The 26,544-nt window shown below is 43.2% G+C and overlaps 1 protein-coding gene across 1 annotated transcript; it reads left to right on the forward strand.

Annotated features, from left to right (window-relative positions):
• Positions 1-341: 341 nt before the first annotated feature.
• rnf144ab (ring finger protein 144ab) lies at positions 342-24,900 on the forward strand. Its single transcript, XM_035775343.2, is given in 8 exon segments — positions 342-564; positions 16,961-17,021; positions 18,203-18,401; positions 18,954-18,986; positions 18,988-19,047; positions 19,049-19,073; positions 19,414-19,503; positions 20,771-24,900. Coding segments are annotated over 8 exon segments (645 nt in total). The 5' UTR covers positions 342-519; the 3' UTR covers positions 20,903-24,900.
• Positions 24,901-26,544: the final 1,644 nt, after the last annotated feature.

A 26,544-nucleotide genomic window follows, 5' to 3' on the forward strand; every position in this document is an offset into this window, starting at 1 on the left:
TTAGCCACCATATATAGATTCTACAGACCCTACTGTGTAATCCCAACCCCACTTTTACTTCGGCATGTATAATAGTTTTTTTCTCTAAAGCCCAATGTTCTGAACATTGTATTTTTCACACAAAAAAATTGAAGCGTATTTGTGATTTTTTTTCCATAAAGTCAGTCTTGCATTTGCTTGTAAGCACAATAAAAATGGACATTGATTTAAAATAGAATACCGTTTGAGTTAGTTATCCACATAGCAATGTTTTGAAATGCGTCCTTTTATTTTGAAGGATTCGTCATCTTTGGTGCTGCTTGCAGAATACTAGTTCTCAGCTCTCTAAACGCATGCAAGTGGAGTCTTTCCAGACTCACACCGAACAGCTGATTTTGATGAGCACATCAACCACTGGAGCGTTCTATTATTATTTTGAATGCGAGATAGTATTTCAATATGATGTAAATAATAATTGAGCCAAACTGAAACGATTAAAGGACGTTTGAAAGGGATAGTCTGGATGGAAAACAAAGGCTCATGTTATTCCTCAAGAAAATCTACAAACGAAAGTCTGAATCCAAGGTAAACCTGGATACATAACATGTTGTTGCAATGTAAATGTTACAGAATAGGTTTGCATGTTTGAGACAGCCTCTGGTCTCAACGGGTTTGCATTAACGGAATGTAGCCTAATGTTTTTTTTATTATTCCATAAAGGATGTAAGCCTATTGTTGTTGTCATTGAGGGAAAGGGGATACCTAGTCAGCTGTACATCTGCTTGCATTCAACTGAAATGTGTCTTCTGCCTTTAACCCGTACAGTGCTTAAGTTTTGTTTTTGCATCTTTCACCTTTAGTTTTGTACACCAGCTTCAAACAGCTGAAAATACAATATTTTGGGTTATGGAAAATATATTTCAAAACAGTTTAAATGGTACAGTGATTCTCTACAGTATACTTGCTTGTTTTGTCACAACAACTGAAATTAGGCAAACTATTAGAATTGTATCAACCAGGAAATGGCGGAGGGATTTCGGCATAGTGCATCTTTAAATAATGGTTGTTTATCATTTCAGCATTTGAATATCCGATATAAGGCCACCACACTAGGGGTTATTCTTGCCGAAACATAATATTGTTACCATGGTTACTTCACAGATATTGGTCTGAAAGAAGTTTACATTTACATTACATTTAAGTCATTTAGCAGACGCTCTTATCCAGAGCGACTTACAAATTGGTGCATTCACCTTATGACATCCAGTGGAACAGCCACTTTACAATAGTGCATCTAAATCTTTTAAGGGGGGGGGGGTGAGAAGGATTACTTTATCCTATCCTAGGTATTCCTTAAAGAGGTGGGGTTTCAGGTGTCTCCGGAAGGTGGTGATTGACTCCGCTGTCCTGGCGATGTGAGGGAGTTTGTTCCACCATTGGGGGGCCAGAGCAGCGAACAGTTTTGATTGGGCTGAGCGGGAACTGTACTTCCTCAGTGGTAGGGAGGCGAGCAGGCCAGAGGTGGATGAACGCAGTGCCCTTGTTTGGGTGTAGGGCCTGATCAGAGCCTGGAGGTACTGAGGTGCCGTTCCCCTCACAGCTCCGTAGGCAAGCACCATGGTCTTGTAGCGGATGCGAGCTTCAACTGGAAGCCAGTGAAGAGAGCGGAGGAGCGGGGTGACGTGAGAGAACTTGGGAAGGTTGAACACCAGACGGGCTGTGGCGTTCTGGATGAGTTGTAGGGGTTTAATGGCACAGGCAGGGAGCCCAGCCAACAGCGAGTTGCAGTAATCCAGACGGGAGATGACAAGTGCCTGGATTAGGACCTGCGCCGCTTCCTGTGTGAGGCAGGGTCGTACTCTGCGGATGTTGTAGAGCATGAACCTACAGGAACGGGCCACCGCCTTGATGTTAGTTGAGAACGACAGGGTGTTATCCAGGATCACGCCAAGGTTCTTAGCGCTCTGGGAGGAGGACACAATGGAGTTGTCAACCGTGATGGCGAGATCATGGAACGGGCAGTCCTTCCCCGGGAGGAAGAGCAGCTCCGTCTTGCCGAGGTTCAGCTTGAGGTGGTGATCCGTCATCCACACTGATATGTCTGCCAGACATGCAGAGATGCGATTCGCCACCTGGTCATCAGAAGGGGGAAAGGAGAAGATTAATTGTGTGTCGTCTGCATAGCAATGATAGGAGAGACCATGTGAGGTTATGACAGATCCAAGTGACTTGGTGTATAGCGAGAATAGGAGAGGGCCTAGAACAGAGCCCTGGGGGACACCAGTGGTGAGAGCGCGTGGTGAGGAGACAGATTCTCGCCACGCCACCTGGTAGGAGCGACCTGTCAGGTAGGACGCAATCCAAGCGTGGGCCGCGCCGGAGATGCCCAACTCGGAGAGGGTGGAGAGGAGGATCTGATGGTTCACAGTATCGAAGGCAGCCGATAGGTCTAGAAGGATGAGAGCAGAGGAGAGAGAGTTAGCTTTAGCAGTGCGGAGCGCCTCCGTGATACAGAGAAGAGCAGTCTCAGTTGAATGACTAGTCTTGAAACCTGACTGATTTGGATCAAGAAGGTCATTCTGAGAGAGATAGCGGGAGAGCTGGCCAAGGACGGCACGTTCAAGAGTTTTGGAGAGAAAAGAAAGAAGGGATACTGGTCTGTAGTTGTTGACATCGGAGGGATCGAGTGTAGGTTTTTTCAGAAGGGGTGCAACTCTCGCTCTCTTGAAGACGGAAGGGACGTAGCCAGTGGTCAGGGATGAGTTGATGAGCGAGGTGAGGTAAGGGAAAAGGTCTCCGGAAATGGTCTGGAGAAGAGAGGAGGGGATAGGGTCAAGCGGGCAGGTTGTTGGGCGGCCGGCCGTCACAAGACGCGAGATTTCATCTGGAGAGAGAGGGGAGAAAGAGGTCAGAGCACAGGGTAGGGCAGTGTGAGCAGAACCAGCGGTGTTGTTTGACTTAGCAAACGAGGATCGGATGTCGTCGACCTTCTTTTCAAAATGGTTGACGAAGTCATCTGCAGAGAGGGAGGAGGGGGAGGGGGAGGAGGATTCAGGAGGGAGGAGAAGGTGGCAAAGAGCTTCCTAGGGTTAGAGGCAGAAGCTTGGAATTTAGAGTGGTAGAAAGTGGCTTTAGCAGCAGAGACAGAAGAGGAAAATGTAGAGAGGAGGGAGTGAAAGGATGCCAGGTCCGCAGGGAGGCGAGTTTTCCTCCATTTCCGCTCTGCTGCCCGGAGCCCTGTTCTGTGAGCTCGCAATGAGTCGTCGAGCCACGGAGCGGGAGGGGAGGACCGAGCCGGCCTGGAGGATAGGGGACATAGAGAGTCAAAGGATGCAGAAAGGGAGGAGAGGAGGGTTGAGGATGCAGAATCGGGAGATAGGTTGGAGAAGGTTTGAGCAGAGGGAATAGATGATAGGATGGAAGAGGAGAGAGTAGCGGGGGAGAGAGAGCGAAGGTTGGGACGGCGCGATACCATCCGAGTAGGGGCAGTGTGGGAAGTGTTGGATGAGAGCGAGAGGGAAAAGGATACAAGGTAGTGGTCGGAGACTTGGAGGGAGTTGCAATGAGGTTAGTGGAAGAACAGCATCTAGTAAAGATGAGGTCGAGCGTATTGCCTGCCTTGTGAGTAGGGGGAAGGTGAGAGGGTGAGGTCAAAAGAGGAGAGGAGTGGAAAGAAGGAGGCAGAGAGGAATGAGTCAAAGGTAGACGTGGGGAGGTTAAAGTCGCCCAGAACTGTGAGAGGTGAGCCGTCCTCAGGAAAGGAGCTTATCAAGGCATCAAGCTCATTGATGAACTCTCCGAGGGGACCTGGAGGGCGATAAATGATAAGGATGTTAAGCTTGAAAGGGCTGGTAACTGTGACAGCATGAAATTCAAAGGAGGCGATAGACAGATGGGTAAGGGAGAAAGAGAGAATGACCACTTGGGAGAGATGAGGATCCCGGTGCCACCACCCCGCTGACCAGAAGCTCTCGGGGTGTGCGAGAACACGTGGGCGGACGAAGAGAGAGCAGTAGGAGTAGCAGTGTTATCTGTGGTGATCCATGTTTCCGTCAGTGCCAAGAAGTCGAGGGACTGGAGGGAGGCATAGGCTGAGATGAACTCTGCCTTGTTGGCCGCAGATCGGCAGTTCCAGAGGCTACCGGAGACCTGGAACTCCACGTGGGTCGTGCGCGCTGGGACCACCAGATTAGGGTGGCCGCGGCCACGCGGTGTGGAGCGTTTGTATGGTCTGTGCAGAGAGGAGAGAACAGGGATAGACAGACACATAGTTGACAGGCTACAGAAGAGGCTACACTAATGCAAGGAGATTGGAATGACAAGTGGACTACACATCTCGAATGTTCAGAAAGTTAAGCTTACGTAGCAAGAATCTTATTGACTAAAATGATTAAAATGATACAGTACTGCTGAAGTAGGCTAGCTGGCAGTGGCTGCGTTGTTGACTTTGTAGGCTAGCTGGCAGTGGCTACGTTGTTGACACTACACTAATCAAGTCGTTCCGTTGAGTGTAATAGTTTCTACAGTGCTGCTATTCGGGGGCTAGCTGGCTAGCTAGCAGTGTTGATTACGTTACGTTGCGTTAAAAGAACGACAATAGCTGGCTAGCTAACCTAGAAAATCGCTCTAGACTACACAATTATCTTTGATACACAGACGGCTATGTAGCTCGCTATGTAGCTAGCTACGATCAAACAAATCAAACCGTTGTGCTGTAATGAAATGAAATGAAAATGTGATACTACCTGTGGAGCGAAGCGGAATGCGACCGGGTTGTTGAGTGCGGAGGTTCTATTCAGTAGACGTTGGCTAGCTGTTGGCTAGCTAGCAGTGTCTCCTACGTTAAGGACGACAAATAGCTGGCTAGCTAACCTCGGTAAATTAAGATAATCACTCTAAGACTACACGCTCTAAACTACACAATTATCTTGGATACGAAGACAGCAAAGACAACTATGTAGCTAGCTAACACTACACTAATCAAGTCGTTCAGTTGAGTGTAATAGTTTCTACAGTGCTGCTATTCGGTAGACGGTGGACGTTTGCTAGCTGGCTAGCTGCTGGGCAGATAGCAGTGTAGACTACGTTAGGACGACAAAATACGAAGTTGCAATAGAAGTGCTGACTGTTTCACTTTGTTGTCCTCTTTCTTTTCCTTTTTCTTCTGTCCTTCTTTTGTCCTTATTTTGTCTTCCTTTCTTCTGTTAACTAGATATTTTTTGTTGTTATTCTTTGTAAGCTAGCTAGCTTCTTCCAGGAGAGTCCCTAGCAACTGCTTAGCAACAAGTAAACAATTCTGCTAGCAATTCAGCTAGCTAAGATAACTGTACAATTTTATGAAAAATAGTTACTTTTCAAAAGCCTGTCTTTTTTGGTTTGTTCCTTGTTTTGTCTTCTATTGAGTCTTGCAGTTTTCTCTTGATTTTTTCGATGTACTTCACTGTAAAAAAACATTTAAATCTCAATATATACAGGAGCTCATTTTTCAGCAGCTGCTCAATTTAGAACTCCGGAACACAAGTTTAAGTTTAAGTTGCTGTAAAAAAAAAAATAGATATGCAATATTCTCTACAAGACAGAATGTTGAATACTTACTCTACCGGTTGTACATGCTGTTGGTCCTTTTGGCTGTAGGAGATGGGGTATCCACAGGAAAGTATTGTTTAGCCAACTTTTTGCGGCGCGTGTAGGTTCTGTCGGTGTATTTTGAATCTGTTGACGCATTGGTGATGCCCAATATGTAAACGATAGCTGAACGTAACCAAATGTTGTTGACCGAAGCATGTTTCCACGCAATCAGCTGGAAGTGTTTGCCGTTCGTCTAGGCTCTGCCATATTTGCAAGTGTTTGTCACGTGTGTATTGCATCAGTATTGGAAATACAAACGATATACAGACCAGCATACTGAACGACTGGTTGATAATAATAGTCTGTGGATATTTTGTCTCAGATTCGTACCTGCGAAAGGACCAACAACACGGATAACCGGGAAAGTATCATTTTATTCAGTATTCTGGCTTGTAGAGGTCGTGAGAGAACTTAAATGATCCAAACGCTCATTTTTGCCCAAAGTATTAGAATTCTATGTAATTCAAAGTTGGGTCTTCAGGCTAGGGATGGTATGAATTGGCCGGCCAATGTAGGATAATGTCAACCAAATATTGATTCTGGCTACAGTAGTGGCCATTGCTTGTATAACCTCTGCAGGTGGTGATTCATGTTTAAAATATGTACAGGTCCAATGGTGTATATCAGGGATCATGAACTAGATTCAGTCGTGGGCCAATCTTTTCTTGAATGGATGGTCAGTGAGCCGGAGCATAATAACAAATAATTTGTAGACTGGAAATTGACCACAAGAGGCCCCAACAGATAAAACATAATTATTTCAAACCTTGCTTACATTTTGTGCTGTATATGATCATGTGTATATCTCTCTATTATGTGTGGGAATACCTTGGAACAGATTTCCCAAATTAAAATCACTTGGAGCTGATTTGCTGGTGTGTTTAGTCCTTTTTTTTTTTTTGCTCAGCAAACTTGGAATATAATCACCAGTTGGGGAACCCTGGTGTATGCATCATTGTTCTTCTGGCTTCATGGTGAGAGCCAGTGTGAAAGAAACTCAAACATTGAGAATGGGGTGGTGTTCTCCCTCCTTACAACACCAGCTGATCAGAATCTCCAAATCAACCCCACGGACAACTGTGTCAGCAACAGTAAATTGAACACTTGATGTTTTAGTTAAAATAGTGCAATGTATTGGGAATAGAGTGCAATTTGGGACGCACAACGTGACTCGTTATTCCATGGTTACATCATGTCCCACCAGCCAGTGAGGTGTATCACTCCCTTACCTCGTAGCCTACTTGATAGGCATTCCTCCACAATAATCTAATGCCCAGACATGCCTAGTTGCTTTAGCTGGAGAAAAGCCTGCAGACACAGAAAAGCCTCTTGGACCACTGATTGTTACCGTTTCCTTAGAAGCAAATTGGAAGGGAAACATGGGGACCTCTGGTCAAAAGTAGTGCACCATAGCCAATATGGATGCCATTTGGGACTCCGTCTCTTATTTCTTCGAGTCCCCTCTCTCTGAATTGCAGCTGTATATACTACCTGTCAAAAGTATTAGAACACCTACTCATTCAAGGGTTTTTCTTTATTTTTGCCATGTTCTACATTGTAGAATAATAGTGAAGACATCAACTTTGAAATAATACATATGGAATCGTGTAGTTACCAAAAGAAGTGTTAAACAAATCAAAATATGTTTTATATTTGGGATTCTTCCAATAGCCACCCTTTGCCTTAATTACAGCTTTGCACACTCTTGGCATTCTCTCAACCAACTTCACCTGTAATGCTTTTCCAACAGTCTTGAAGGAGTTCCCACATATGCTGAGCACTTGTTGGCTGATTTTCCTTCTCTCTGCGGTCCGACTTATCCCAAACCATCTCAATTTTAGTTGAGGTCGGGTGATTGTGGAGGCCAGGTCATCTGACGCAGCACTCCATCTCTCCTTGGTAAAATAACCCTTACACCACCTGGAGGTGTTTTGGGTCATTGTCTTGTTGAAAAACAAATGATAGTCCCACTAAGCCCGAACCAGATGGGATGGTGTATCGCTGCATAATTCTGTGGTAGCCATGCTGGTTATGTGTGCCTTGAATTCTAAATAAATCACTGACAGTGTCACCAGAAAAGCACCCCCACACCATCACACTTCCTCCATTCTTTCCGGTTGGAAATACACATGTGGAGATCGTCTGTTTACCCACACCGTGTCTCACAAAGACACGGTGGTTGGAACCAAAAATCTCCAATTTGGAACCCAGACCAAGGACATATTACCACCGGTCTAATGTCCAATGCTTGTGTTTCTTGTTTCTTCTTCATATTGGTGTCCTTTAGTTGTGGTTTCTTTGCAGCAATTTGACCATGAAGGCTTGATTTCACACAGTCTCCTCTGAACAGTTGATGTTGAGATGTGTTTGTTACTTGAACTCTGTGAAGCATTTATTTGGGCTGCAATAATCTGAGGCTGGTAAACCCTAATGAATTTACCCTCTGCAGCAGAGGTAACTCTGGTTCTTCCATTCCTGTGGCAGTCCTCATGAGAGAGAAGAGATGAGAACACCTTTTTAATTAGAATGGTCTCTCTGTAATTTACTCTGGTATTTGTATCTTCGTAGGTTATTTTGTGCACAGAGTCTGTACTCAGCAATAAGTCAATGGAGTCTTGCTCTAGGCTAGTAAGGCTCCACCTGGGAATTTGTCCAGATGTCCTAGAGACCTAGAGAAGCTCCCTGGGGTATTGTTTTAGATTTGATAAGACTAGATTTTTATTGTCCTCTGGGGAGGAAATACATTTCCACATGCTCGTACATAGAGACCACCAACAAACCCATACACCCAGCATTATATTTACAATACCAAACCAAACTTCTCTATGCCCAAGACGGCAGATTAAACAGACCTAAGACTGCACGTAAACAGTAGAATATAGTCCATTAGTTGTGTGTTTATAGCTGTGGGGATGAAGCTCCTGAACCGGGCCTTCTGGCAGCGAAAGGCTGAGAGGGGAGTCTTTCAAAACAGTGGTGGAGTGTGGTATGTATCATGGTATGGTGGGGTATAGCAAATGGGAACTTTGGGCACCTCTTATCTCCTGAATGTTTTGGCATTCAGGTCCTGAAAGGGGTGCGGTCAAATAGTGATTGAAATAGAATGGAATGACCCTAACAATACATTTTGTCCATGCTTAGTCTTTGCAATATAATTCAGAAAGGAGCTACATACACTGTGTGCAGTGGTAATTCAGCTATCCCTGACGTTTCAGCTGCTGCCTTTCTCAAGGGATACTGGTAGGATTGGTTAGAAAGCCCTGGCTAGCCTGGCAGCTTGTTAATTCTGCCATGTCTGTGGAGGCTCCTCATAGGAGCAACGGGAGGACCATCGTCATCAGTGAATTGAATAAGTTTAATGGTTCACCATTTTTATCGGACGTTTTTAGATATATTCAAGTCACCTAATAATTGATTAAAATGCACTTTTGTAATGAAGGTCCACTGTAGCCTCAACAGCACCCTCTAGCACCATGGTGTAGCCAGAGGACAGCTAGCTTCTGTCCTCCTCTGGGTACATTGACTTCAATACAAAACCTAGGAGGATCATGGTTCTCACCCCCTTCCATAGACTTACACAGTAAGTCATGACAACTTAGAGGTTGGAGGACATCCTATCAGAGTTCTTGCAGCATGAACTGACATGTTGTCCACCCAGTCAATGGATCAGAGAATGAATCTAGTACTGAAAGCATAAGCTACAGCTAGCTCGCACTGCAGTGCATAAAATGTGGTGAGTAGTTAACTCGAAGAGAAAGACAATAGTTTTTAACAAATTAATTTCTTCCAAAATCAAGGAGAAGCAAGCGAGAGGGCTGTATTTTGTAGTATATATTTTTTTCACTTACTTAGCTAGCATCGAATGCAACTAGTGAGGTTAGCCTACTCAACCACCCTGCTCAAGTCAAGAGGGATGCTACTGTATGTTAGCTAATTGGCTATGGCTATCCATCATTGGAACACTGGAGCTTTTGATTGTATTATTTTATTGCCACAGGGGCCAGATGATGTAACCCTTTGCTGCTGACTGTACTGCATGATTGTTTGTGGGTTTACTAACGTGTTAGTTATAGTAGCTGTATTGAAAATGATGTAGGCTGTGTGTAGTGGTTAACGGTCATGATATGAAGGTTTGGCTAGGAAAGTTTTTTTTTTCGCCTGTCAGCTCATTTGTTGCGTTGTGCACTGAAGTCCACAAGCGTAAATGTAAGCGAAGGGAAAAGGTGAGAGGAGGAGAGAGCATAGATAGATGTGAGAAGAAAATTATACACTGCTCAAAAAAATAAAGGGAACACTTAAACAACACAATGTAACTCCAAGTCAATCACACTTCTGTGAAATCAAACTGTCCACTTAGGAAGCAACACTGATTGACAATAAATTTCACATGCTGTTGTGCAAATGGAATAGACAACAGGTGGAAATTATAGGCAATTAGCAAGACACCCCCAATAAAGGAGTGGTTCTGCTGACCACAGACCACTTCTCAGTTCCCAAGCTTCCTGGCTGATGTTTTGGTCACTTTTGAATGCTGGCAGTGCTTTCACTCTAGTGGTAGCATGAGACGGAGTCTACAACCCACACAAGTGGCTCAGGTAGTGCAGCTCATCCAGGATGGCACATCAATGCGAGCTGTGGCAAGTAGGCTTGCTGTGTCCGTCAGCGTTGGGTCCAGAGCATGGAGGCACTACCAGGAGACAGGCCAGTACATCAGGAGATGTGGAGGAGGCCATAGGAGGGCAACATCCCAGCAGCAGGACCGCTACCTCTGCCTTTGTGCAAGGAGGAGCACTGCCAGAGCCCTGCAAAATGACCTCCAGCAGGCCACAAATGTGCATGTGTCTGCTCAAAAGGTCAGAAACAGACTCCATGGTGGTGGTATGAGGGCTCGACGTCCACAGGTGGGGGTTGTGCTTACAAGCCCAACACCGTGCAGGACGTTTGGCATTTGCCAGAGAATATCAAGATTGGCAAATTTGCCACTGGCGCCCTGTGCTCTTCACAGATGAAAGCAGGTTCTCACTGAGCACGTGACAGAGTCTGGAGACGCCGTGGAGAACGTTCTGCTGCCTGCAACATCCTCCAGCATGACCGGTTTGGCGGTGGGTCAGTCATGGTGTGGGGTGGCACTTCTTTGGGGGGCTGCACAGCCCTCCATGTGCTCGCCAGAGGTAGCCTGACTGCCATTACGTACCGAGATGAGATCCTCAGACCCCTTGTGAGACCATATGCTGGTGCGGTTGGCCCTGGGTTCCTCCTAATGCAAGACAATGCTAGACCTCAAGTGGCTGGAGTGTGTCAGCAGTTCCTGCAAGAGGAAGGCATTGATGCTATGGACTGGCCTGCCCGTTCCCCAGACCTGAATCCAATTGAGCACATCTGGGACATCATGTCTCGCTCCATCCACCACAGTTGCACCACAGACTGTCCAGGAGTTGGCGGATGCTTTAGTCCAGGTCTGGGAGGAGATCCCTCAGGAGACCATCCTCCACCTCATCAGGAGCATGCCCAGGTGTTGTAGGGAGGTCATGCAGGCACGTGGAGGCCACACACACTACTGAGCCTCATTTTGACTTGTTTTAAGGACATTACATCAAAGTTGGATCAGCCTGTAGTGTGGTTTTCCACTCACCCACTGGGGAGCCAGACCCACCGATGGCTGCGCCCCTGCCCAGTCATGAGCAATCCATAGATGAAGGCCTAACTATTTTTTTTTCTATTGACTGATTTCCTTCTATGAACTGTAGCTCAGTAAAATCTTCGAAATTGAATATATGAATGCCTCAGAAAATTGGGAAATTATAATATACTAAAACAAAATATTTTTCTCTGAGCAATTGTATAACAAGTAATGTGCACTGTAATTGATTTAACTTACAATATTAACACAATTAAAATAATATAATAAAGATTGTCAATGGGACAATCAGTAAAAGACAATCAATAGTAAAAAATAACCATACAATAACAAGAGGCATAGAAGACAGGTGCCCGGTTGGTTGGTCTGTCAGACACTGTTCCTCATCTTATGGCAGGCTGCTCTTTTTGGATTTGAAAATTGTCCTAATTCTGCCCTGCATGCATTGTTTGTAGTTTTTCCTCTGGACATGCAGGGGAAATCTTACACAACTCTGCATGCAGGGTTTCAATGAGGTGTTTACACCACATGGGATAATCTTGTTTTTCTCAACTTGCTCCCATTTAAAGTTCAATTGGTTTGGCGTAGAATGCATTCTCTGTTCATTCTCTGCCTCATTTAGGCGTCTAGTTTAGCTTATTTTTAAACCTAAGTAACTGTAGTGTGTGATATATGTTTTACCAATTGAGAACTTTGGTCTAATTTCCTGAGATCAGGATCTTCTCTGGAAAAAACATTATTTTAGTTTTTCTGGGGTTTACTGCCAGGGCCCATGACTGACATTACTACTCGAGCAGGTCCAGGCTCTGGTGTAGGCTGGGGGTGACTGCAGGCACAGGTCATCTGCGAAGAGAATGCATTTATCCTCTGATTTGTGGAGATTAACACAAGGGACTGGGAATTTTTCTAGAATAGTGGCCAATTGTATTTTTTTTTATTTTATCTTTATTTAACTAGGCAAGTCAGTTAAGAACAAATTCTTATTTTCAATGACTGCCTAGGAACAGTGGGTTAACTGCCTTGTTCAGGGGCAGAACGACAGTATTGAAGAGTGTGGGACTGAGATTGCAAATGCTGGCAAAGGGCCCCACCCTTGTTTTTTTATTTTTCATTTAACCTTTATTTAACTAGGCAAGTCAGTTAAGAACAAATTCGTATTTAAACTTGAACATTGGCCAAGCCTAATTCTGCCCTTACACAACTCTGCATGCAGGGTTTCAATGAGGTGTTTGTCACATGGGGTGCAATCTAGTTTTTCTTATGTGGACCCCACAACTTGCTGCCATAATGTTATGGTTAAATAATTATATTTTTTTCTTGACAATTTTGATGCTGGATGTATTGCCAGTATACATTGATTTAATTATGTGATATGTTTTGCGCTCCCGAGTGGTGTAGTGGTCTAAGACACTACATCTCAGTGCAAGAGGCATCACTGCAGTACCTGGTTTGAATCCAGTCTGCTTCACATCCAGCCATGATTGGGAGTCCCATAGGACGGTGCACAATTGGCCCAGCATCGTCCTGGGTAGGCCTTCATTGTAAATAAGAATTTGTTCTTAACTGACTTTACTAGTTAAATAAAGGTTCAATTTAAAAAATGTGCTTATTAAGGAAGTTTAGAACTCTTACATTTATAATATTACAAAAAACTTTCCCCAGGTTACTGTATACACAAATGCCTCTAATTGTAACATGCTGACTAAACCGGGCACACACATGTTGCTTTTGTCCACCCACACCAGATGTGACCAGACGCAGGTTGAAATATCAAAACTAACTCTGAACCAAACAGAGTTAGTTTCTAGTAATCTCTCCTCCGTCAGGCTTCTTGTTCTTTGGACTTTATATGGCGGTTCTTCTTTCACTCACCTACGTGGGAATATGCTCCTAAAAACCAATGGGGAGATGAGGGAGGCGGGACTTGCAATGCGTCACAAATAGAACCAAGTTATATTTTAGCGCCTTGTTACGCAGATGAGCAGTATGGATGCAATGATTGAATATATATGTGTACATTTATTTTGCGACGCGGGCGGTGTGTTCAGCATGTTAGGGTCAAATTTTCCTCCGTTCTTAAAGATTTGGGTTATGAGTCCTTGGTTCCAGATGTCAGGGGAAAAAAACTACACTCGGGATCAAATTAAATAGGTATTGCCAATAGAAATGTTGCGCAAGTGAATTTGAGCATCTCATTTAGGATGCCATCACTTTGCATGCTTTTTTTAAATTGGAGGGCCTGAAGTTTCTTTAGAGCTCTTGCTCAGATTTTGATTGTCCTCTTATAGCTTTTTCCAATCCATTCAACCTGTCATGAATTTGCCATTGTCCTGCGTTTGCATCAATTTAAACAGTGTGGTAGAGTTTTTAAAATGAGTTGTACATATGTCACCACTAACTAAGTGCAGTATTTTGGTGCAGTATTTCTAAATGGAAAAGAATTGCATGAAAATGAGTCTTCTCTCCTTGAATGACAACAAAGACTACTGAGGAATCCCTGCTGTTGACCAAGCATGCGGACGCCTCTACACCATGTCTCCTGCAGAATGATGACATCAACATCTTTCAGATTATTTTTCCATATAGGTTGATGAGTTCAGGTCCTGAATCTTCCACTTGTTAAATGATAGCGATTTCATGTTACAAAAATACAGTAACTACTAAATTGTTGAGTTAGGTAAACAATGGATAACAGCAAACATTTGTTCTCTTTTATTTATTTGTATTAATTGAACAAGTAAGCGTTGTGTGCAGTTTAGTGCAGATGTACTGGATGAGCTGTTTAATCTCACTTAATCCTACGGAGTTCTCCTGCCCTCTGTGATTGTTGAGTGGTGCGCAACGTGCACATTCTGGAGTAGGGCACACCCTCTTGTGATGTCAGCAATGACTTTCTGGATGGTACGTAGATGAAAGTCTTTCCTGGGCAGCAGAGGGGAGATGGTGATGCCGGAGTTTGGGAACGACTCTGCTGACCAGGCTGCCCTACTCTCTCTCCTGCTCCTCTCAGCAGGTTGGTGTGTGTGTGTGAATAATAATATGTGCCAGGGCCGGTCCCTAGAGAGCTTCTCTAGGGATCTACAGTCTTCTCTGTGCTGCAGGACCCTCTTGATGACAGACTGTTTCTTTTCCATGTCCTCCTTTATTTGTGCTAGCTCCACAGTATCTCAAGCACTGTGTTCAGGCTCGCTCTCCGCTCCTGGACAGAGTTCTTCAGCTGGGTCCTGCACTGGTTCTGTAGAAGCTCTGTGTCTGGGCTGGAAATGGTGTAGCTGGGGGGCTGCTCCTTTACCTCAGTAAACCATATCTCTAGCAGAGCGAGTTTGTCTCTCAGCTGGCTGATGGTGGTGTGGTCTCGGCTCTGGTGGTCGTAGGGAGGCGGGGGAGGATAGACGTGGATCTGGGCCTGGGCCTGGAGTGGCTGAGGTGAGGTGAGGGTAGAGGTTGGGGTGCTGTCCTTGTCCTCTTTTGTTTCCGCTATTGTCTCCCCAGGGTGGAGAAGTCCTGCACAAAAGAGTTGAGTGTAGCCTCACTGCCCTGGACCATGACAGTGCTGTTCTGGAACCTGTTTTCCTGGTCCTTTTCACTGTCCTCGAATGTGCATTTGCCTTCCCTTGCAGATGACTTTCTTTGTTGTATAGCTGAAATGCCTGGTTACACCTGTATGTCAGGCTGTAGTGTGTTCTGTGTAAAATGACAGGTTTGTAACAGTCCTGTTGTTAGCAGTCGGCAAACAAAGTTTCTGCGTTCTCCCACCGTTATGTGTTGCTATTTCGTTCTCACTGTTCTGTGTTCCCATTCGTGCTGTTGGTGAATCTGTTGCCTTTACAAAGTGAATAATGACTTTACTGGATAACATGAGTCCCATAATAATGTATTCCAATATGCCTAAGCAGGGCAGCCTTCATCTGCACACACACACAGCATTCAGACGTTGATAAATTGATTTAAAAATGAGAGCTGAATATAATGTGTGTTGGCCTCTCAGTGCTGTATAGTATCCTGTTCTATTACTGCAGGTGACAGCCTGGTTGTCTACATTCATAATGGGCCTGCTGCCTCCAAATGTAAGATTCCCTCCATCCCACCTGTTCATCGCTTATCTGTGTATTAATGTGATAACACACCAGGGTGATTTCTTAATTTCACAATCCAGACCTCAAATAGGAAGCACATCAACTCAGCAACCACAGAGGTTTTCAATTTCAACACTCAGTCAAACCGATTGAGAGAGAAATATGCGCCTGTTGTAGCGCCACCGTGTGGTCAAGCTGAATGTGCATGCATATGTTGAGTCTTGACAGGGTTTGGAAGATGTGAACCATATTTGTGTACAATACAAATATCCGTGTCTGATTTATATGCCAGACCACACCCACGTTAATGTTTATTGGTCAGTTGACATTGAAGATGACATTTTAAAATGGTTAAGGTTAGGTAAGGGATTTGGTTATGTATAAGGTATGGGTTAGGGTAGTTACATCCGGCTCAGGATGCAAGGACTGGCCATCTATTATATTAAAATGAGTTTTAACTGTGTTTTGAGGCTATACAGTGTTTGTTTTCATTTAACAGGCCTATGTTTTGTTCTGAAGGGGAAGAACAGTTCAACTAAGCTCAACAAGTATTAATCACTTTTTTTTTCTTAAATAATCAACGGGTGAAAGGCTACACACCCTTGAACAGTTTTCACATTTGAGACCCTCCTTTACTGTCCAGCCACACCAGTTTAGGCTCAGGGTGCCAGCCTTCAGATTTACATTTTGAGTATTTGGTGGAAGGTGGAGACAGTCCATCAGAGAGGCTGAGGGTGGAGAGACAAAAAATAAGACATGTCTTGCAGAGCACATCACTTGACATGGGGTTCAAGTGAGGAATGGGTTCAGCTGGAAACAAACACTGATCATTCAACCTATAGAATGTTGTTTTACATTATACTACAGATATTTAACATTATACATTTTATTTTATAGATTTGCTTTTCAATTAAAGTAGTCTATACATCCTTGAAGTTTTCACATTTGAGACCGACTCGGTCTCAAATGGAGTACGCCCAAACCCACCGCGTTGACTCTCTAGCCTGCCTCAGTGGCCAGATTGACTCCCTCTGAATTCTGTGTTTTTAAAATGGATTATTCCATTCTCTGATTTGATTTAGGCTGCTAGCCTGCCACAGTAGCCATGTGGTTATGGTTACTACCAGCAAACAAGTTGGAACTAGCTAGTAAGCTAACTGACAAATTTCAATTCAGCTATTTTTATACGGCTAGAATTTACAACTTTTATACAGTCATAAGAAGGTTCAGGTCCATTCTAGTATTCTAATTCCCTGTTTATACAACAGTAGGCCTAATCCTATATACCTACGTTCCAGCGTTGTGTATTTCACTATTTTTTTTATTTTTATAGTACACTACTTTTGTCCAGAGCCCAAACGGCACCCTTTTCCATAACGTAGTCCACTACTTTTGACCAGAGTCTTTCGACCAGACCAGTGATATATGGAAAAGTAGTGCACTAAATAGGGAATAGGGTGCCATTTGGAACACCACCACTGAGATCCCCATGTACTGTAGCTATTTGACTCCATTCGCCATACAGCCTAAACTGTATGGGTCATCAACAGTTCAGGAGTTCAGATGCTTGAAGCCATAAAGCAGGGTGATGAGAGACTTAATCCATATCTGTGTTTGTCTCTATGTATTTCTCTCGCAGATGGAATGCATGGTGGCAGCAGAGAGCATGCAGAGATACAGGAGGCTGCAGTTTGAGTGAGGTGAGTGGACAGGCAACATCTTAGATTTCTTCCTAGGTTCCTGCCTTTCTAGGGAATTTTTCCTAGCCACCATGCTTCTACATCTGCATTGTTTGCTCTTTGGGGTTTTAGGATGGCTTTCTATATAAACACTTTGTGACATCTGCTGATGTAAAAAGTGCTTTATAAATACATTTGATTGACACGCTGTGGGAGTGGTGAGATAGATGAGAGGAGTCACTGGTTATTCATCAATGTGACTCCCTCCTCCTTCCTTCACTGTAGACCTATCTTAACCTCTGAAACATTATAGGAGACACTGAGAGTGGACACTGGACAGGTCACAGCTGTGATTGCTGACCCAGTGACCATTGAACCTTAACCTTTACCATACAAAGGCTGTAGAAGTAGAGAGAATGGAGACACTTGACTGTTTATTCAGCTTTCTCCTTCCACTTTTTAGGCCTGCCTTAACCTCTCTTAAAAGGTATAAGGCTCTCAGAGAGAAGAAGAGACAGTGATAGGCTGGCAGCGTTGTCTCTCCATCTTAACTAATCAAATTCAGTTTGACCGGGTTTGTGTTGGATTTAATTGGCAACATCCTCAGAAAGACAATCCCAAGACATCTGGCTCATGAATAATGGTGGATGAGCACTTTCTAATGTCAGTGGAGCCACACACACACACCCACAGCAGTTGTTATGTATCCTGTATTGGATGAGTGAGGCTTTTATTTTGACTCCTGTCCCCAGAAGAGTTCCAAGAAATTAGCATAATCGTGATAAAAGAGATCAAACCAGGACAAAGAATCATACTGTCTCTCAGAATAGCATTTATTAAGATGCCAAAGATTGTGAATTGAAAAAGTATTTAAAAGCTGTGCTAGTAGTCTTGTTCTACTTCTATTGGGTGTTCCGTTCCCGTGTTCCCCCATTGAGGTATGAGGTCCCAGCCATAGATATAGAATAACTAGTATGTTCTGTGATGAGTGGACCGGTGGCCATATTGAGTGTACCAGTAATTATATTTCTATGATGCTAGGCAGCTCTGTCCCTGTGTGATGGGAGAACAAGTAAGGAACATGGACTAAAGGTAGAGGGATTACCTGAACTTATCCTATAAGAAATCCTCATTTAAGTTTTCCATTGCAAAACATTTTGCTATGTAATGAATACAGTCCGGTCCCTGTGTGTGTTCCACAGAGGTGCTGTTGGACCCATGCCGGACCTGGTGCCCGTCCTCGTCGTGCCAGGCAATGGGCCAGCTGAAGGAGGTGGAGATGGAGCTGCCACAGCTGGTCCAGTGCTCTGTGTGCAGGCTGGAGTTCTGCTCGGCCTGCCGGAACAGCTGGCATAAAGAACATGCCTGCCAGGACAACACCTTCTGACCCGGGGAGACCAGGTAGGATATTACTGCAACACACCTGTACACTATACATACCTATACACTAGAGTGGGGGTTGGATTTTGAACTGTTTCAGAACCTTACTTTCTGGTTGGAACACCGGAACAGAACAAACGAAATAGGGGTTCTGCTTGGAACGGAACAATTTTGGTTCCAACCCCTGACCAATGATACACTGTTACACCTTCCTACCTGGGGGGACCAGGTAGGCTTTTACAGGTAGGCTTTTACAGGTAGGCTTTTACAGGTAGGCTTTTACAGGTAGGCTACAACACAACACTGGATAACACAACACTCCTACCTACTGTAGACTACTGATACAACAACACTCAGGAGGACTACACAGGGTAGGTTCAGTATGAAGAAAACATTTCGAAACGGAGTGAAGTGGGAAGGTTCTATCTGAATGTGTTCAACAACACAGCCCATCAAAGACTGAATGACGTGGTGATTTTTAGCTGTTCTTATTGCTCTTGTTATTCTTGACAGTGCAGTATGTACTGGTCTATATACGTCCCACCTTGACGTTTATTGTCTCTTGTCTTTCAGTTCCTTCTACAAGAGCAATGGCGACACGCCCATCATGTAAGGTGTACATCGAGAGGGACAAGGGTTGTGCTCAGATGATGTGCAAAGAGCTGCAGTTGGTACTGCCCGGGGTCTCTTGAAGTGAGTTAACCAACCAACACTGTACAGACACACGCACCCTTCTGCTGGTACTTCCTGAGCCTGCAATAGAAAACCCTAATACTAACACTCTAGTGATCTATTGAATTGTTTGGGACCTGCACAAATTGACCAAGCAACAGTTTATAAAGCACATGCCACATATGATGCAATGTTTTTTTTAAGAATCTGATTTTATATAGACTTACTTACTTATACAGTACATGTATATATCTTGGCCAATGTCAATTTTTCCAGTGGATCTGCCCACACATTTAACCATGACGTAACACATTTAATCCAGGATATAACCATGATAGTGATTTCTTCTCTCTCTCTCCAGGATGACCTCCTCCTGAACCACTATGACAAAGGGCCGTGCAGAAACAAACTGGGCCTCTCCAGAGCTTCAGTTATCTGGCACCGGACACAGGTACTGTGTTGTAAAAATGACACATTAGTTGACTTTAGCTCAGCGGGTTAACAGAGGCTTTTGGTATGCTGGAGTCCCAGGTTAGAACCCAGTCAGTCACACGGGCTAGCTGTGGCAGCAGTATCTACTATATGTCCTATAGTACAGCTACAGATACTTTGAAAATGAGGACCTGTATGTCATTGAAAAGAAAAAGGAAAAATTATTACCACAAATGGGCACGTAAGTGACATTAAAAAGATCCAGCCACTCATGTAAATTTAAAGTTATGTCTGTCACGGAAGGAGGTCTAGGACAACATCTCAGACAAAATATGGATGAAAAATAGTATTGATAGTATTGAAAAATAGTATTGAAAAATAGTATTGATAAGTGTGTGAATATATCTGTCCCCACTTGTTTCTCTGTAGGTCTTACATAGGTTTAACGCCACTACAGGGATGCCCTAACTGCTTCATCAATATTTTAAAGGGGTTGTTAAAAGCTCTGCTCCCATCAGACTCAACACACTGATGTTGCCTAATGACTGTTTATTGTCATGGACACTAAGTGATGTATGCATATATATTTGACATCAAAGAGGAAAAAGCAAAAAGATTATTCGGTGTCATAAACACTGTGGGACACCAGCCCTGTCTCACTGTACATTTTTATGTTTTATGTTTGGGGAACTACTTCCCCCTTGTGGATAGTCAGGCAAATGAGAGTGAACAAATGTTGTGTTGGTGCACCATTGTACTGTACATCACTTCTCTCGGATATCTCTGTGATGTTTGGGTTAAAACAAGCACATTATGAATCCCATCTTACAGCTAGTGATCTAAAAAGGTCTTCGATAAATGTACTTGCTCATTGGGGTTGAAGAGGGTATATTGGGGTTGAAGAGGGTATATTGGGGTTGAAGAGGGTATATTGGGGTTGAAGAGGGTATATTGGGGTTGAAGAGGGTATATTGGGGTTGAAGAAGGGTATATTGGGGTTGAAGAGGGTATATTGGGGTTGAAGAGGGTATATTGGGGTTGAAGAGGGTATATTGGGGTTGAAGAGGGTATATTGGGGTTGAAGAAGGGTATATTGGGGTTGAAGAAGGGTATATTGGGGTTGAAGAGGGTATATTGGGGTTGAAGAGGGTATATTGGGGTTGAAGAGGGTATATTGGGGTTGAAGAGGGTATATTGGGGTTGAAGAGGGTATATTGGGGTTGAAGAGGGTATATTGGGGTTGAAGAGGGTATATAGTAAAAGCACACTTCCACATCTCTCTCCAGGTGGTGGGGATATTCGCTGGCTTCGTGCTGCTCTTGCTGTTGGCGTCTCTCTTCCTCCTTCTAGCCTCATCCTTCATTCTGTGCCGCAAGTGTAAATGCAGTAAAGGGGATGACGACCCTCTGTCAACTTAACCATCCCCACCCTGGGCACAGTCATGCCAGCTTACCTGACAGACAGGGGCACCAGGCATGTTGGTGTTCTTGGTGGTTGGTTAGTCATCCACGCCGTATGGGGTTTTTGTCCCTCCCACTTGCCCAGAGGACTCTTAGGGATCGGTGGATTGGTCGCTGGGGCAGAGCAGTGCAGGTGGATGAGGAATACAGCCAGCATGTTTGGTTGAGAGGGCACTCACTCTGTGGTTCTGTTGTGATGTTCCATGTGTTACGAAGGGCTGGGCCTGCAGAGGAGAGAACCGAACATAGCACCAGTCAATGTTGGTTGTTACTTCAGAGGGCTTGGAAGATATTCTCAATATGGGATCATGTATGTATGTGTGTCGGGTTCAAGGTTTACGTTTTTTTTTTGTCTTGTAGCTATCTTGGCTCTTGTTTTGGGGGCCTGCAAATAGAAGTTTGGTATATTTGGAGGGAACAGCCTTGGCTATCAGTCACAGTATGTGGAAATGTCTCCTCCAGATTCATAAGGATGTGTTTGGGGGTTATTTATTTACCAACCCCTTCTGCCTTCCCTCACTCTTCAGTTTTCATATACTTGAAAAATCGATACAAAAATACTTTGAGCATTTGCTTGAGTCTGCCTGGTTTTCAGTTTTGGGAGTTTTCTATTGATTTATTAAGCCAGGTAAGCTCAAACAGGCACAGATAAAGTATTTTCAATAGATTTGAAGTACTTCTATAAGAACATAAACAATGATTGTAGATGTTCAGTTTGAATAATTTAAGCTTAACCTCTGAGGAATCACATCATCCATAGACTATATTATGAGCGTTTTGTTTTGTATTATAGACTCGCTGGGAAGTAATTGTGCGCCCAATGTCACAAGAAGACCCAAAACAATCATCAAGTACATTACCCACCTGAGCCACTGCCCGCTATCATCCAGAAGGCAAGGTCAAAGCTGGAACCGTGTGACTGAAAAACAGCTTCTATCTCAAGGCCATCAGAGTGTTAAACAGCCATCACTAGCACATTAGAGGCTGCTGTCTATAGGCATAGCCTAGAAATCACTGGCCACTTTAAGGAATGGAACACTAGTCACTTTAATAAGGTTTACATATCTGGCATTACTCATCTCATATGTATATGCTGTATTATATACTATTATACAGTATCTTAGTCACTTAATAATGTTTACATATCTTGCATTACTCATATTATACATTATCTCATTCACTTAATAATGTTTACATATATTGATTTGATAAATTCCTTACATCTCATATGTATATACTGTATTCTATACTGGTCTACTGTATCTTAGTCTGTTTCGCTCTTCAATCGCTCTTCAATCGCTCGTCCATATGTATATAGTCTTAATTCATTCCTACTTAGATTTGTGTGTATTGGGTATATTTTGTGTAATTTGCTAGCTATTCCTTGTTAGATATTACTGCACTGTCGGAGCTAGAAGCACAAGCATTTCGCTACACCCGCTTAACATCTGCTAATCACGTGTTTGTGACCAATACAATTTGATTTGATATTAAGATGTGAATGTTGTTCAGCATAACCTACAGGTTGAACGTTTACAGTATGGTTGAGGATGTTGTATATTATACTCTAAGTCAACCTTTGCCAACACTTAGAATTGACTCGTTCTCCAGAAGAAGACTATTTGTAAACCTTTGGCATTGAATCATTTGCTTAAATCCAGGTGGGTGGGGCAACATTGATCTCTCAGTATTTCTATCAAACACAGTAGAATAAACAGCGCATACAGGCAGCCGAGATGTAGCAAGCAGGGTTGGGGTCAATTTCAATCAATTTAGGAAGTTAACATTCCCAATTTCAACTTTGCTCAATGCTTCTCTATGGGCAAATATTTGAAATTGGAATTTCAATTTACTTCCTGGATTGACTGAATTGAAAACGAATTGACCCCAACCCTGGTAGCAAGCTTTAATGTCCACCAAACAACCCCTTCTGTAGCAGTTCAACCTCTGTCCATTATTCTAGCAGTGAAACCCTTTACCCCTTAAATGAATGAGTTCAACTTACCTTATATTAGACAATGTACTTGTTGATGTAGCCAAAGTACCATAAAATTCCTTTACAGTCTACTTTGATATGAGTGTGATTGATTCACACTCCCTTTGTTTTGACCAAAATGCTCTTATTTATTATTGTACATTCCAATTATGTTCTGTTATTTAACCTACAATTTGTCACACATGTACTAGCATTGTTCTGTTACCCCTTGACACCAATTATGTTTAGAAAGACTTAATTGCTTATCTGAACAGTAGCTTTACTTTAAATAATTCTGTGACATGACAATGTACATTTTGTGTTTTTAAAAGTTTAAAGGTATTCTATCACACTGTTTTGTGTATACGGATGTAACAAGATTAATATGGAGGTATTACCATTGACATGATTTGTTTCATTTTGAACTGCTCTTTTCAGGTAATTTCATGGTATTCCTACACAAAACCTGGTCAATTACATCAGACTCCAAATATGGGCCCAACATATCCTGGTCCAAAATTTAAAGCAGCAATTGGGTCAATGCAACTTAGCAGACTTATCTGAGCAGTGAGGAGGGGTGTGTTGGGAGAGAATAGGCAAATTGGTTTCATCCCAATTACGAGACAAATGCAACCAAAATGATTGAACCATCTGTAATGAACCATCTGTAATGAACCATCTGTAATGAACCATCTGTAATGTGTTCACTGACATTCAGTTCTTCATTTTTTTTGGTATTTAAACTGCATGAAGAACAACTTACTGTAGCATTTGTGCACATGACCCACATCAGGGTCTGACAACTTGGATGGGAAATTACTAAGGATAATAGTGGATGATATTGCCATTGCCACTCCAATTTGCCATATTTTCAATTTAAGCCTTGAGGGAAGCAAAAGTAATTCCGCTGCCTAAGAACAGAGGGTGTTCTTCAATGGAAGCCTCCAACATATTCCAGGTAGAATCAGGAATTCCCCAGGGCAGCTGTCTAGGCCCCTTACTTTTTTCAATCTTTACTAACGACATGCCACTGGCTTTCAGTAAAGCCAGTGTGTCTATGTTTGCGAATGACTCAACACTACAAGTCAGCTACTACAGTGACTGAAATGACCGCAACACTTAACAAAGAGCTGCAGTTAGTTTCAGAATGGGTGGCAAGGAATAAGTTAGTCCTAAATATTTCAAAAACTCAAAGCATTATATTTGGGACAAATCATTCCCTAAACCTCAACTAAATCTTGTAGTGAATAAAGTGGAAAATGAGAGAGCTGAGGTGACTACTGCTTTGAGTAACCCTGGACTGTAAACTGTCATTGTCAAAACATATTGATACAACAGTAGCTAAGACTGGGAGAAGTCTGTCCATAATAAAGCTCTGCTTTGCCTTCTTAACAGCACTATCAACAAGGCAGGTCCTACAGGCACTAGTTTTGTTGCACCTGGACTACTGTTCAGTTGTGTGATCAGTTGCCACAAAGAGGGACTTAGGAAAATTGCAATTGGCTCAGAACAGGGCAGCACGGCTTGGAGCTAACTTTAATAATATGCATGTCAATCTCTCCTGGCTCAAAGTGGAGGAGATATTGACATCACTACTTGTATTTGTGAGAGATGTTGAATGCACCGAGCTGTCTGTTTGAACTTCTGGCACACAGTTCGCACACCCATCCATACTCCACAAAACACAAAACATGCCACCAGAGCAAGGACTGTGAAGCAACCCAAACACAGGCCCAGACACATGCATACACACACGATAACATACGCACGTACACATGGATTTTGTGTTATCGATATGCGGTAATAGAGTCGGGGTCTGAGGGCACACTTAATGTGTTGTGAATGTATTGTAATGTATTTAAAATTGCATAACTACCTTAATTTTGCTGGACCCCAGGAAGAGTAAATAAATACAAATACAAAAATACATGAGTTCCGTTTGGTTCCTGTTCAGAGGCTTACATTCTGTACATTTGTTTGTAATGCCACTTTTATACTGTGAATAAAAAAATAACATTTTGCTTGTTCTGGTAGTAGTGATTCTTGGTTGTGCTTTGAGTGAATAAAATAACTGGATGTGTCTTCGATTTCTAGCTAATTTGTAGTTTATAAAGTCTAACTTAGGATGGGATTGATTAAGTTAGTTCCAAATGGACTCCCAAATGGCACCCCATGGGGCTCTGGTCAAAGGTAGTGCATGTGTCACACACCCTGGCCGAGTGGGGCTGTGACTAAACTCAGTTCAGTATCATAGATCTGACTACACCACCCTAGGTTTACACCAAAATGAAAGGGTGTTCTGAATAACAGATCTACCATAGGCAACACAGGTTCTTTGAGAATGGGCAACCTACAGCGGTATTTGCAAACAGAACAGGAACTAAATCCACGTGTATTGATCATATCTTTACTAATTCTGCAGAAATCTGCTCTAAAGCGAACGTAGTGATCATAATATAATAGCCATATCTAGAAGAACCAAAGTTCCAAAAACGGGACCTAAAAATGATGTATAATACGAGAGGTTTTGCAATGATTCCTATGTCAAATGTGTAAAAAAAAAAAGACGTGTTAGTATGTGTGTAATGCAGAACATCCTAATGCTGCACTTGAAGCATTTATGAAACTGCTTCTTCCAAATACTAATAGGCTTGCGCCCATCAAGAAATTCACTGTTAGACAGCCACATCCACATGGATAGATTATTTGAAAAACTCTATGGCTGAGAGGGATGGGACAAAGGCAAATAAGTCTGCCCACACAGCAGACTAGCAAACATACAGTAAATTGTGAAATCACGTAACTAAACGAAATTCAGTTGTGTGGTGTACTGTAGCTGACTTGGGCCATTATTGCTTTCTGTTTGTATTAATGACCTTCTCCTGACTGAATAAAGCATGGGTGTCTATGTACAGTGCATTCGGAAAGTATTCAGACCCCTTGATTTTTTCCAAATTTTGTTAGGTTACAGCCTTATTCTAAAATGGATTAAATAGTTTTTTCCCTCATCAATCTACTGCCAATACCCCATAATGACAAAGGAAAAAAAAAACATTTGTATGTTGTTGAAGCACCTTCGGCAGCGATTACAGCCTTGAGTCTTCTTGGGTATGACACTACAAGCTGGCTGTCATGTGCCTTTTACTGAGTTGTGGCTTCCGTCTGGCCACTCTACCATAAAGGCCTGGTTGGTGGAGTGCTGTAGAAATGGTTGTCCTTCTGGAAGGTTCTCCCTTCTCCACAGAGGAACTCAAGAGCTCTGTCAGAGTGACCATCGGGTTCTTGGTCACCTCCCCGATCAAGGCCATTCCCCCCCAATCAGCTCTAGGAAGAGTATTGGTGGTTCCAAGCTTCTTCCATTTAAGAATGATGGATACCACTGAGTTCTGAAGGACCTTCAGTGCTGCCGAAATGTTTTGGTACCCTTCTGCAGATCTGTGCCTCGACACAATCCTGTCTTGTAGCTCTACAGACAATTCCTTCAACCTCATGGCTTGGTTTTTACTCTGACATGCACTGTCAATTGCGGGACATTAGATAGACAGGTGTGTGCTTTTCCAAATCATGTCAAATCAATTGAATGTATCACAAGTGGACTCCAATCAAGTTGTAGAAACATCTCAAG

Source organism: Oncorhynchus keta, chromosome 8, assembly GCF_023373465.1.
Source record: "Oncorhynchus keta strain PuntledgeMale-10-30-2019 chromosome 8, Oket_V2, whole genome shotgun sequence".
Classification (NCBI taxonomy): domain Eukaryota; kingdom Metazoa; phylum Chordata; class Actinopteri; order Salmoniformes; family Salmonidae; genus Oncorhynchus; species Oncorhynchus keta.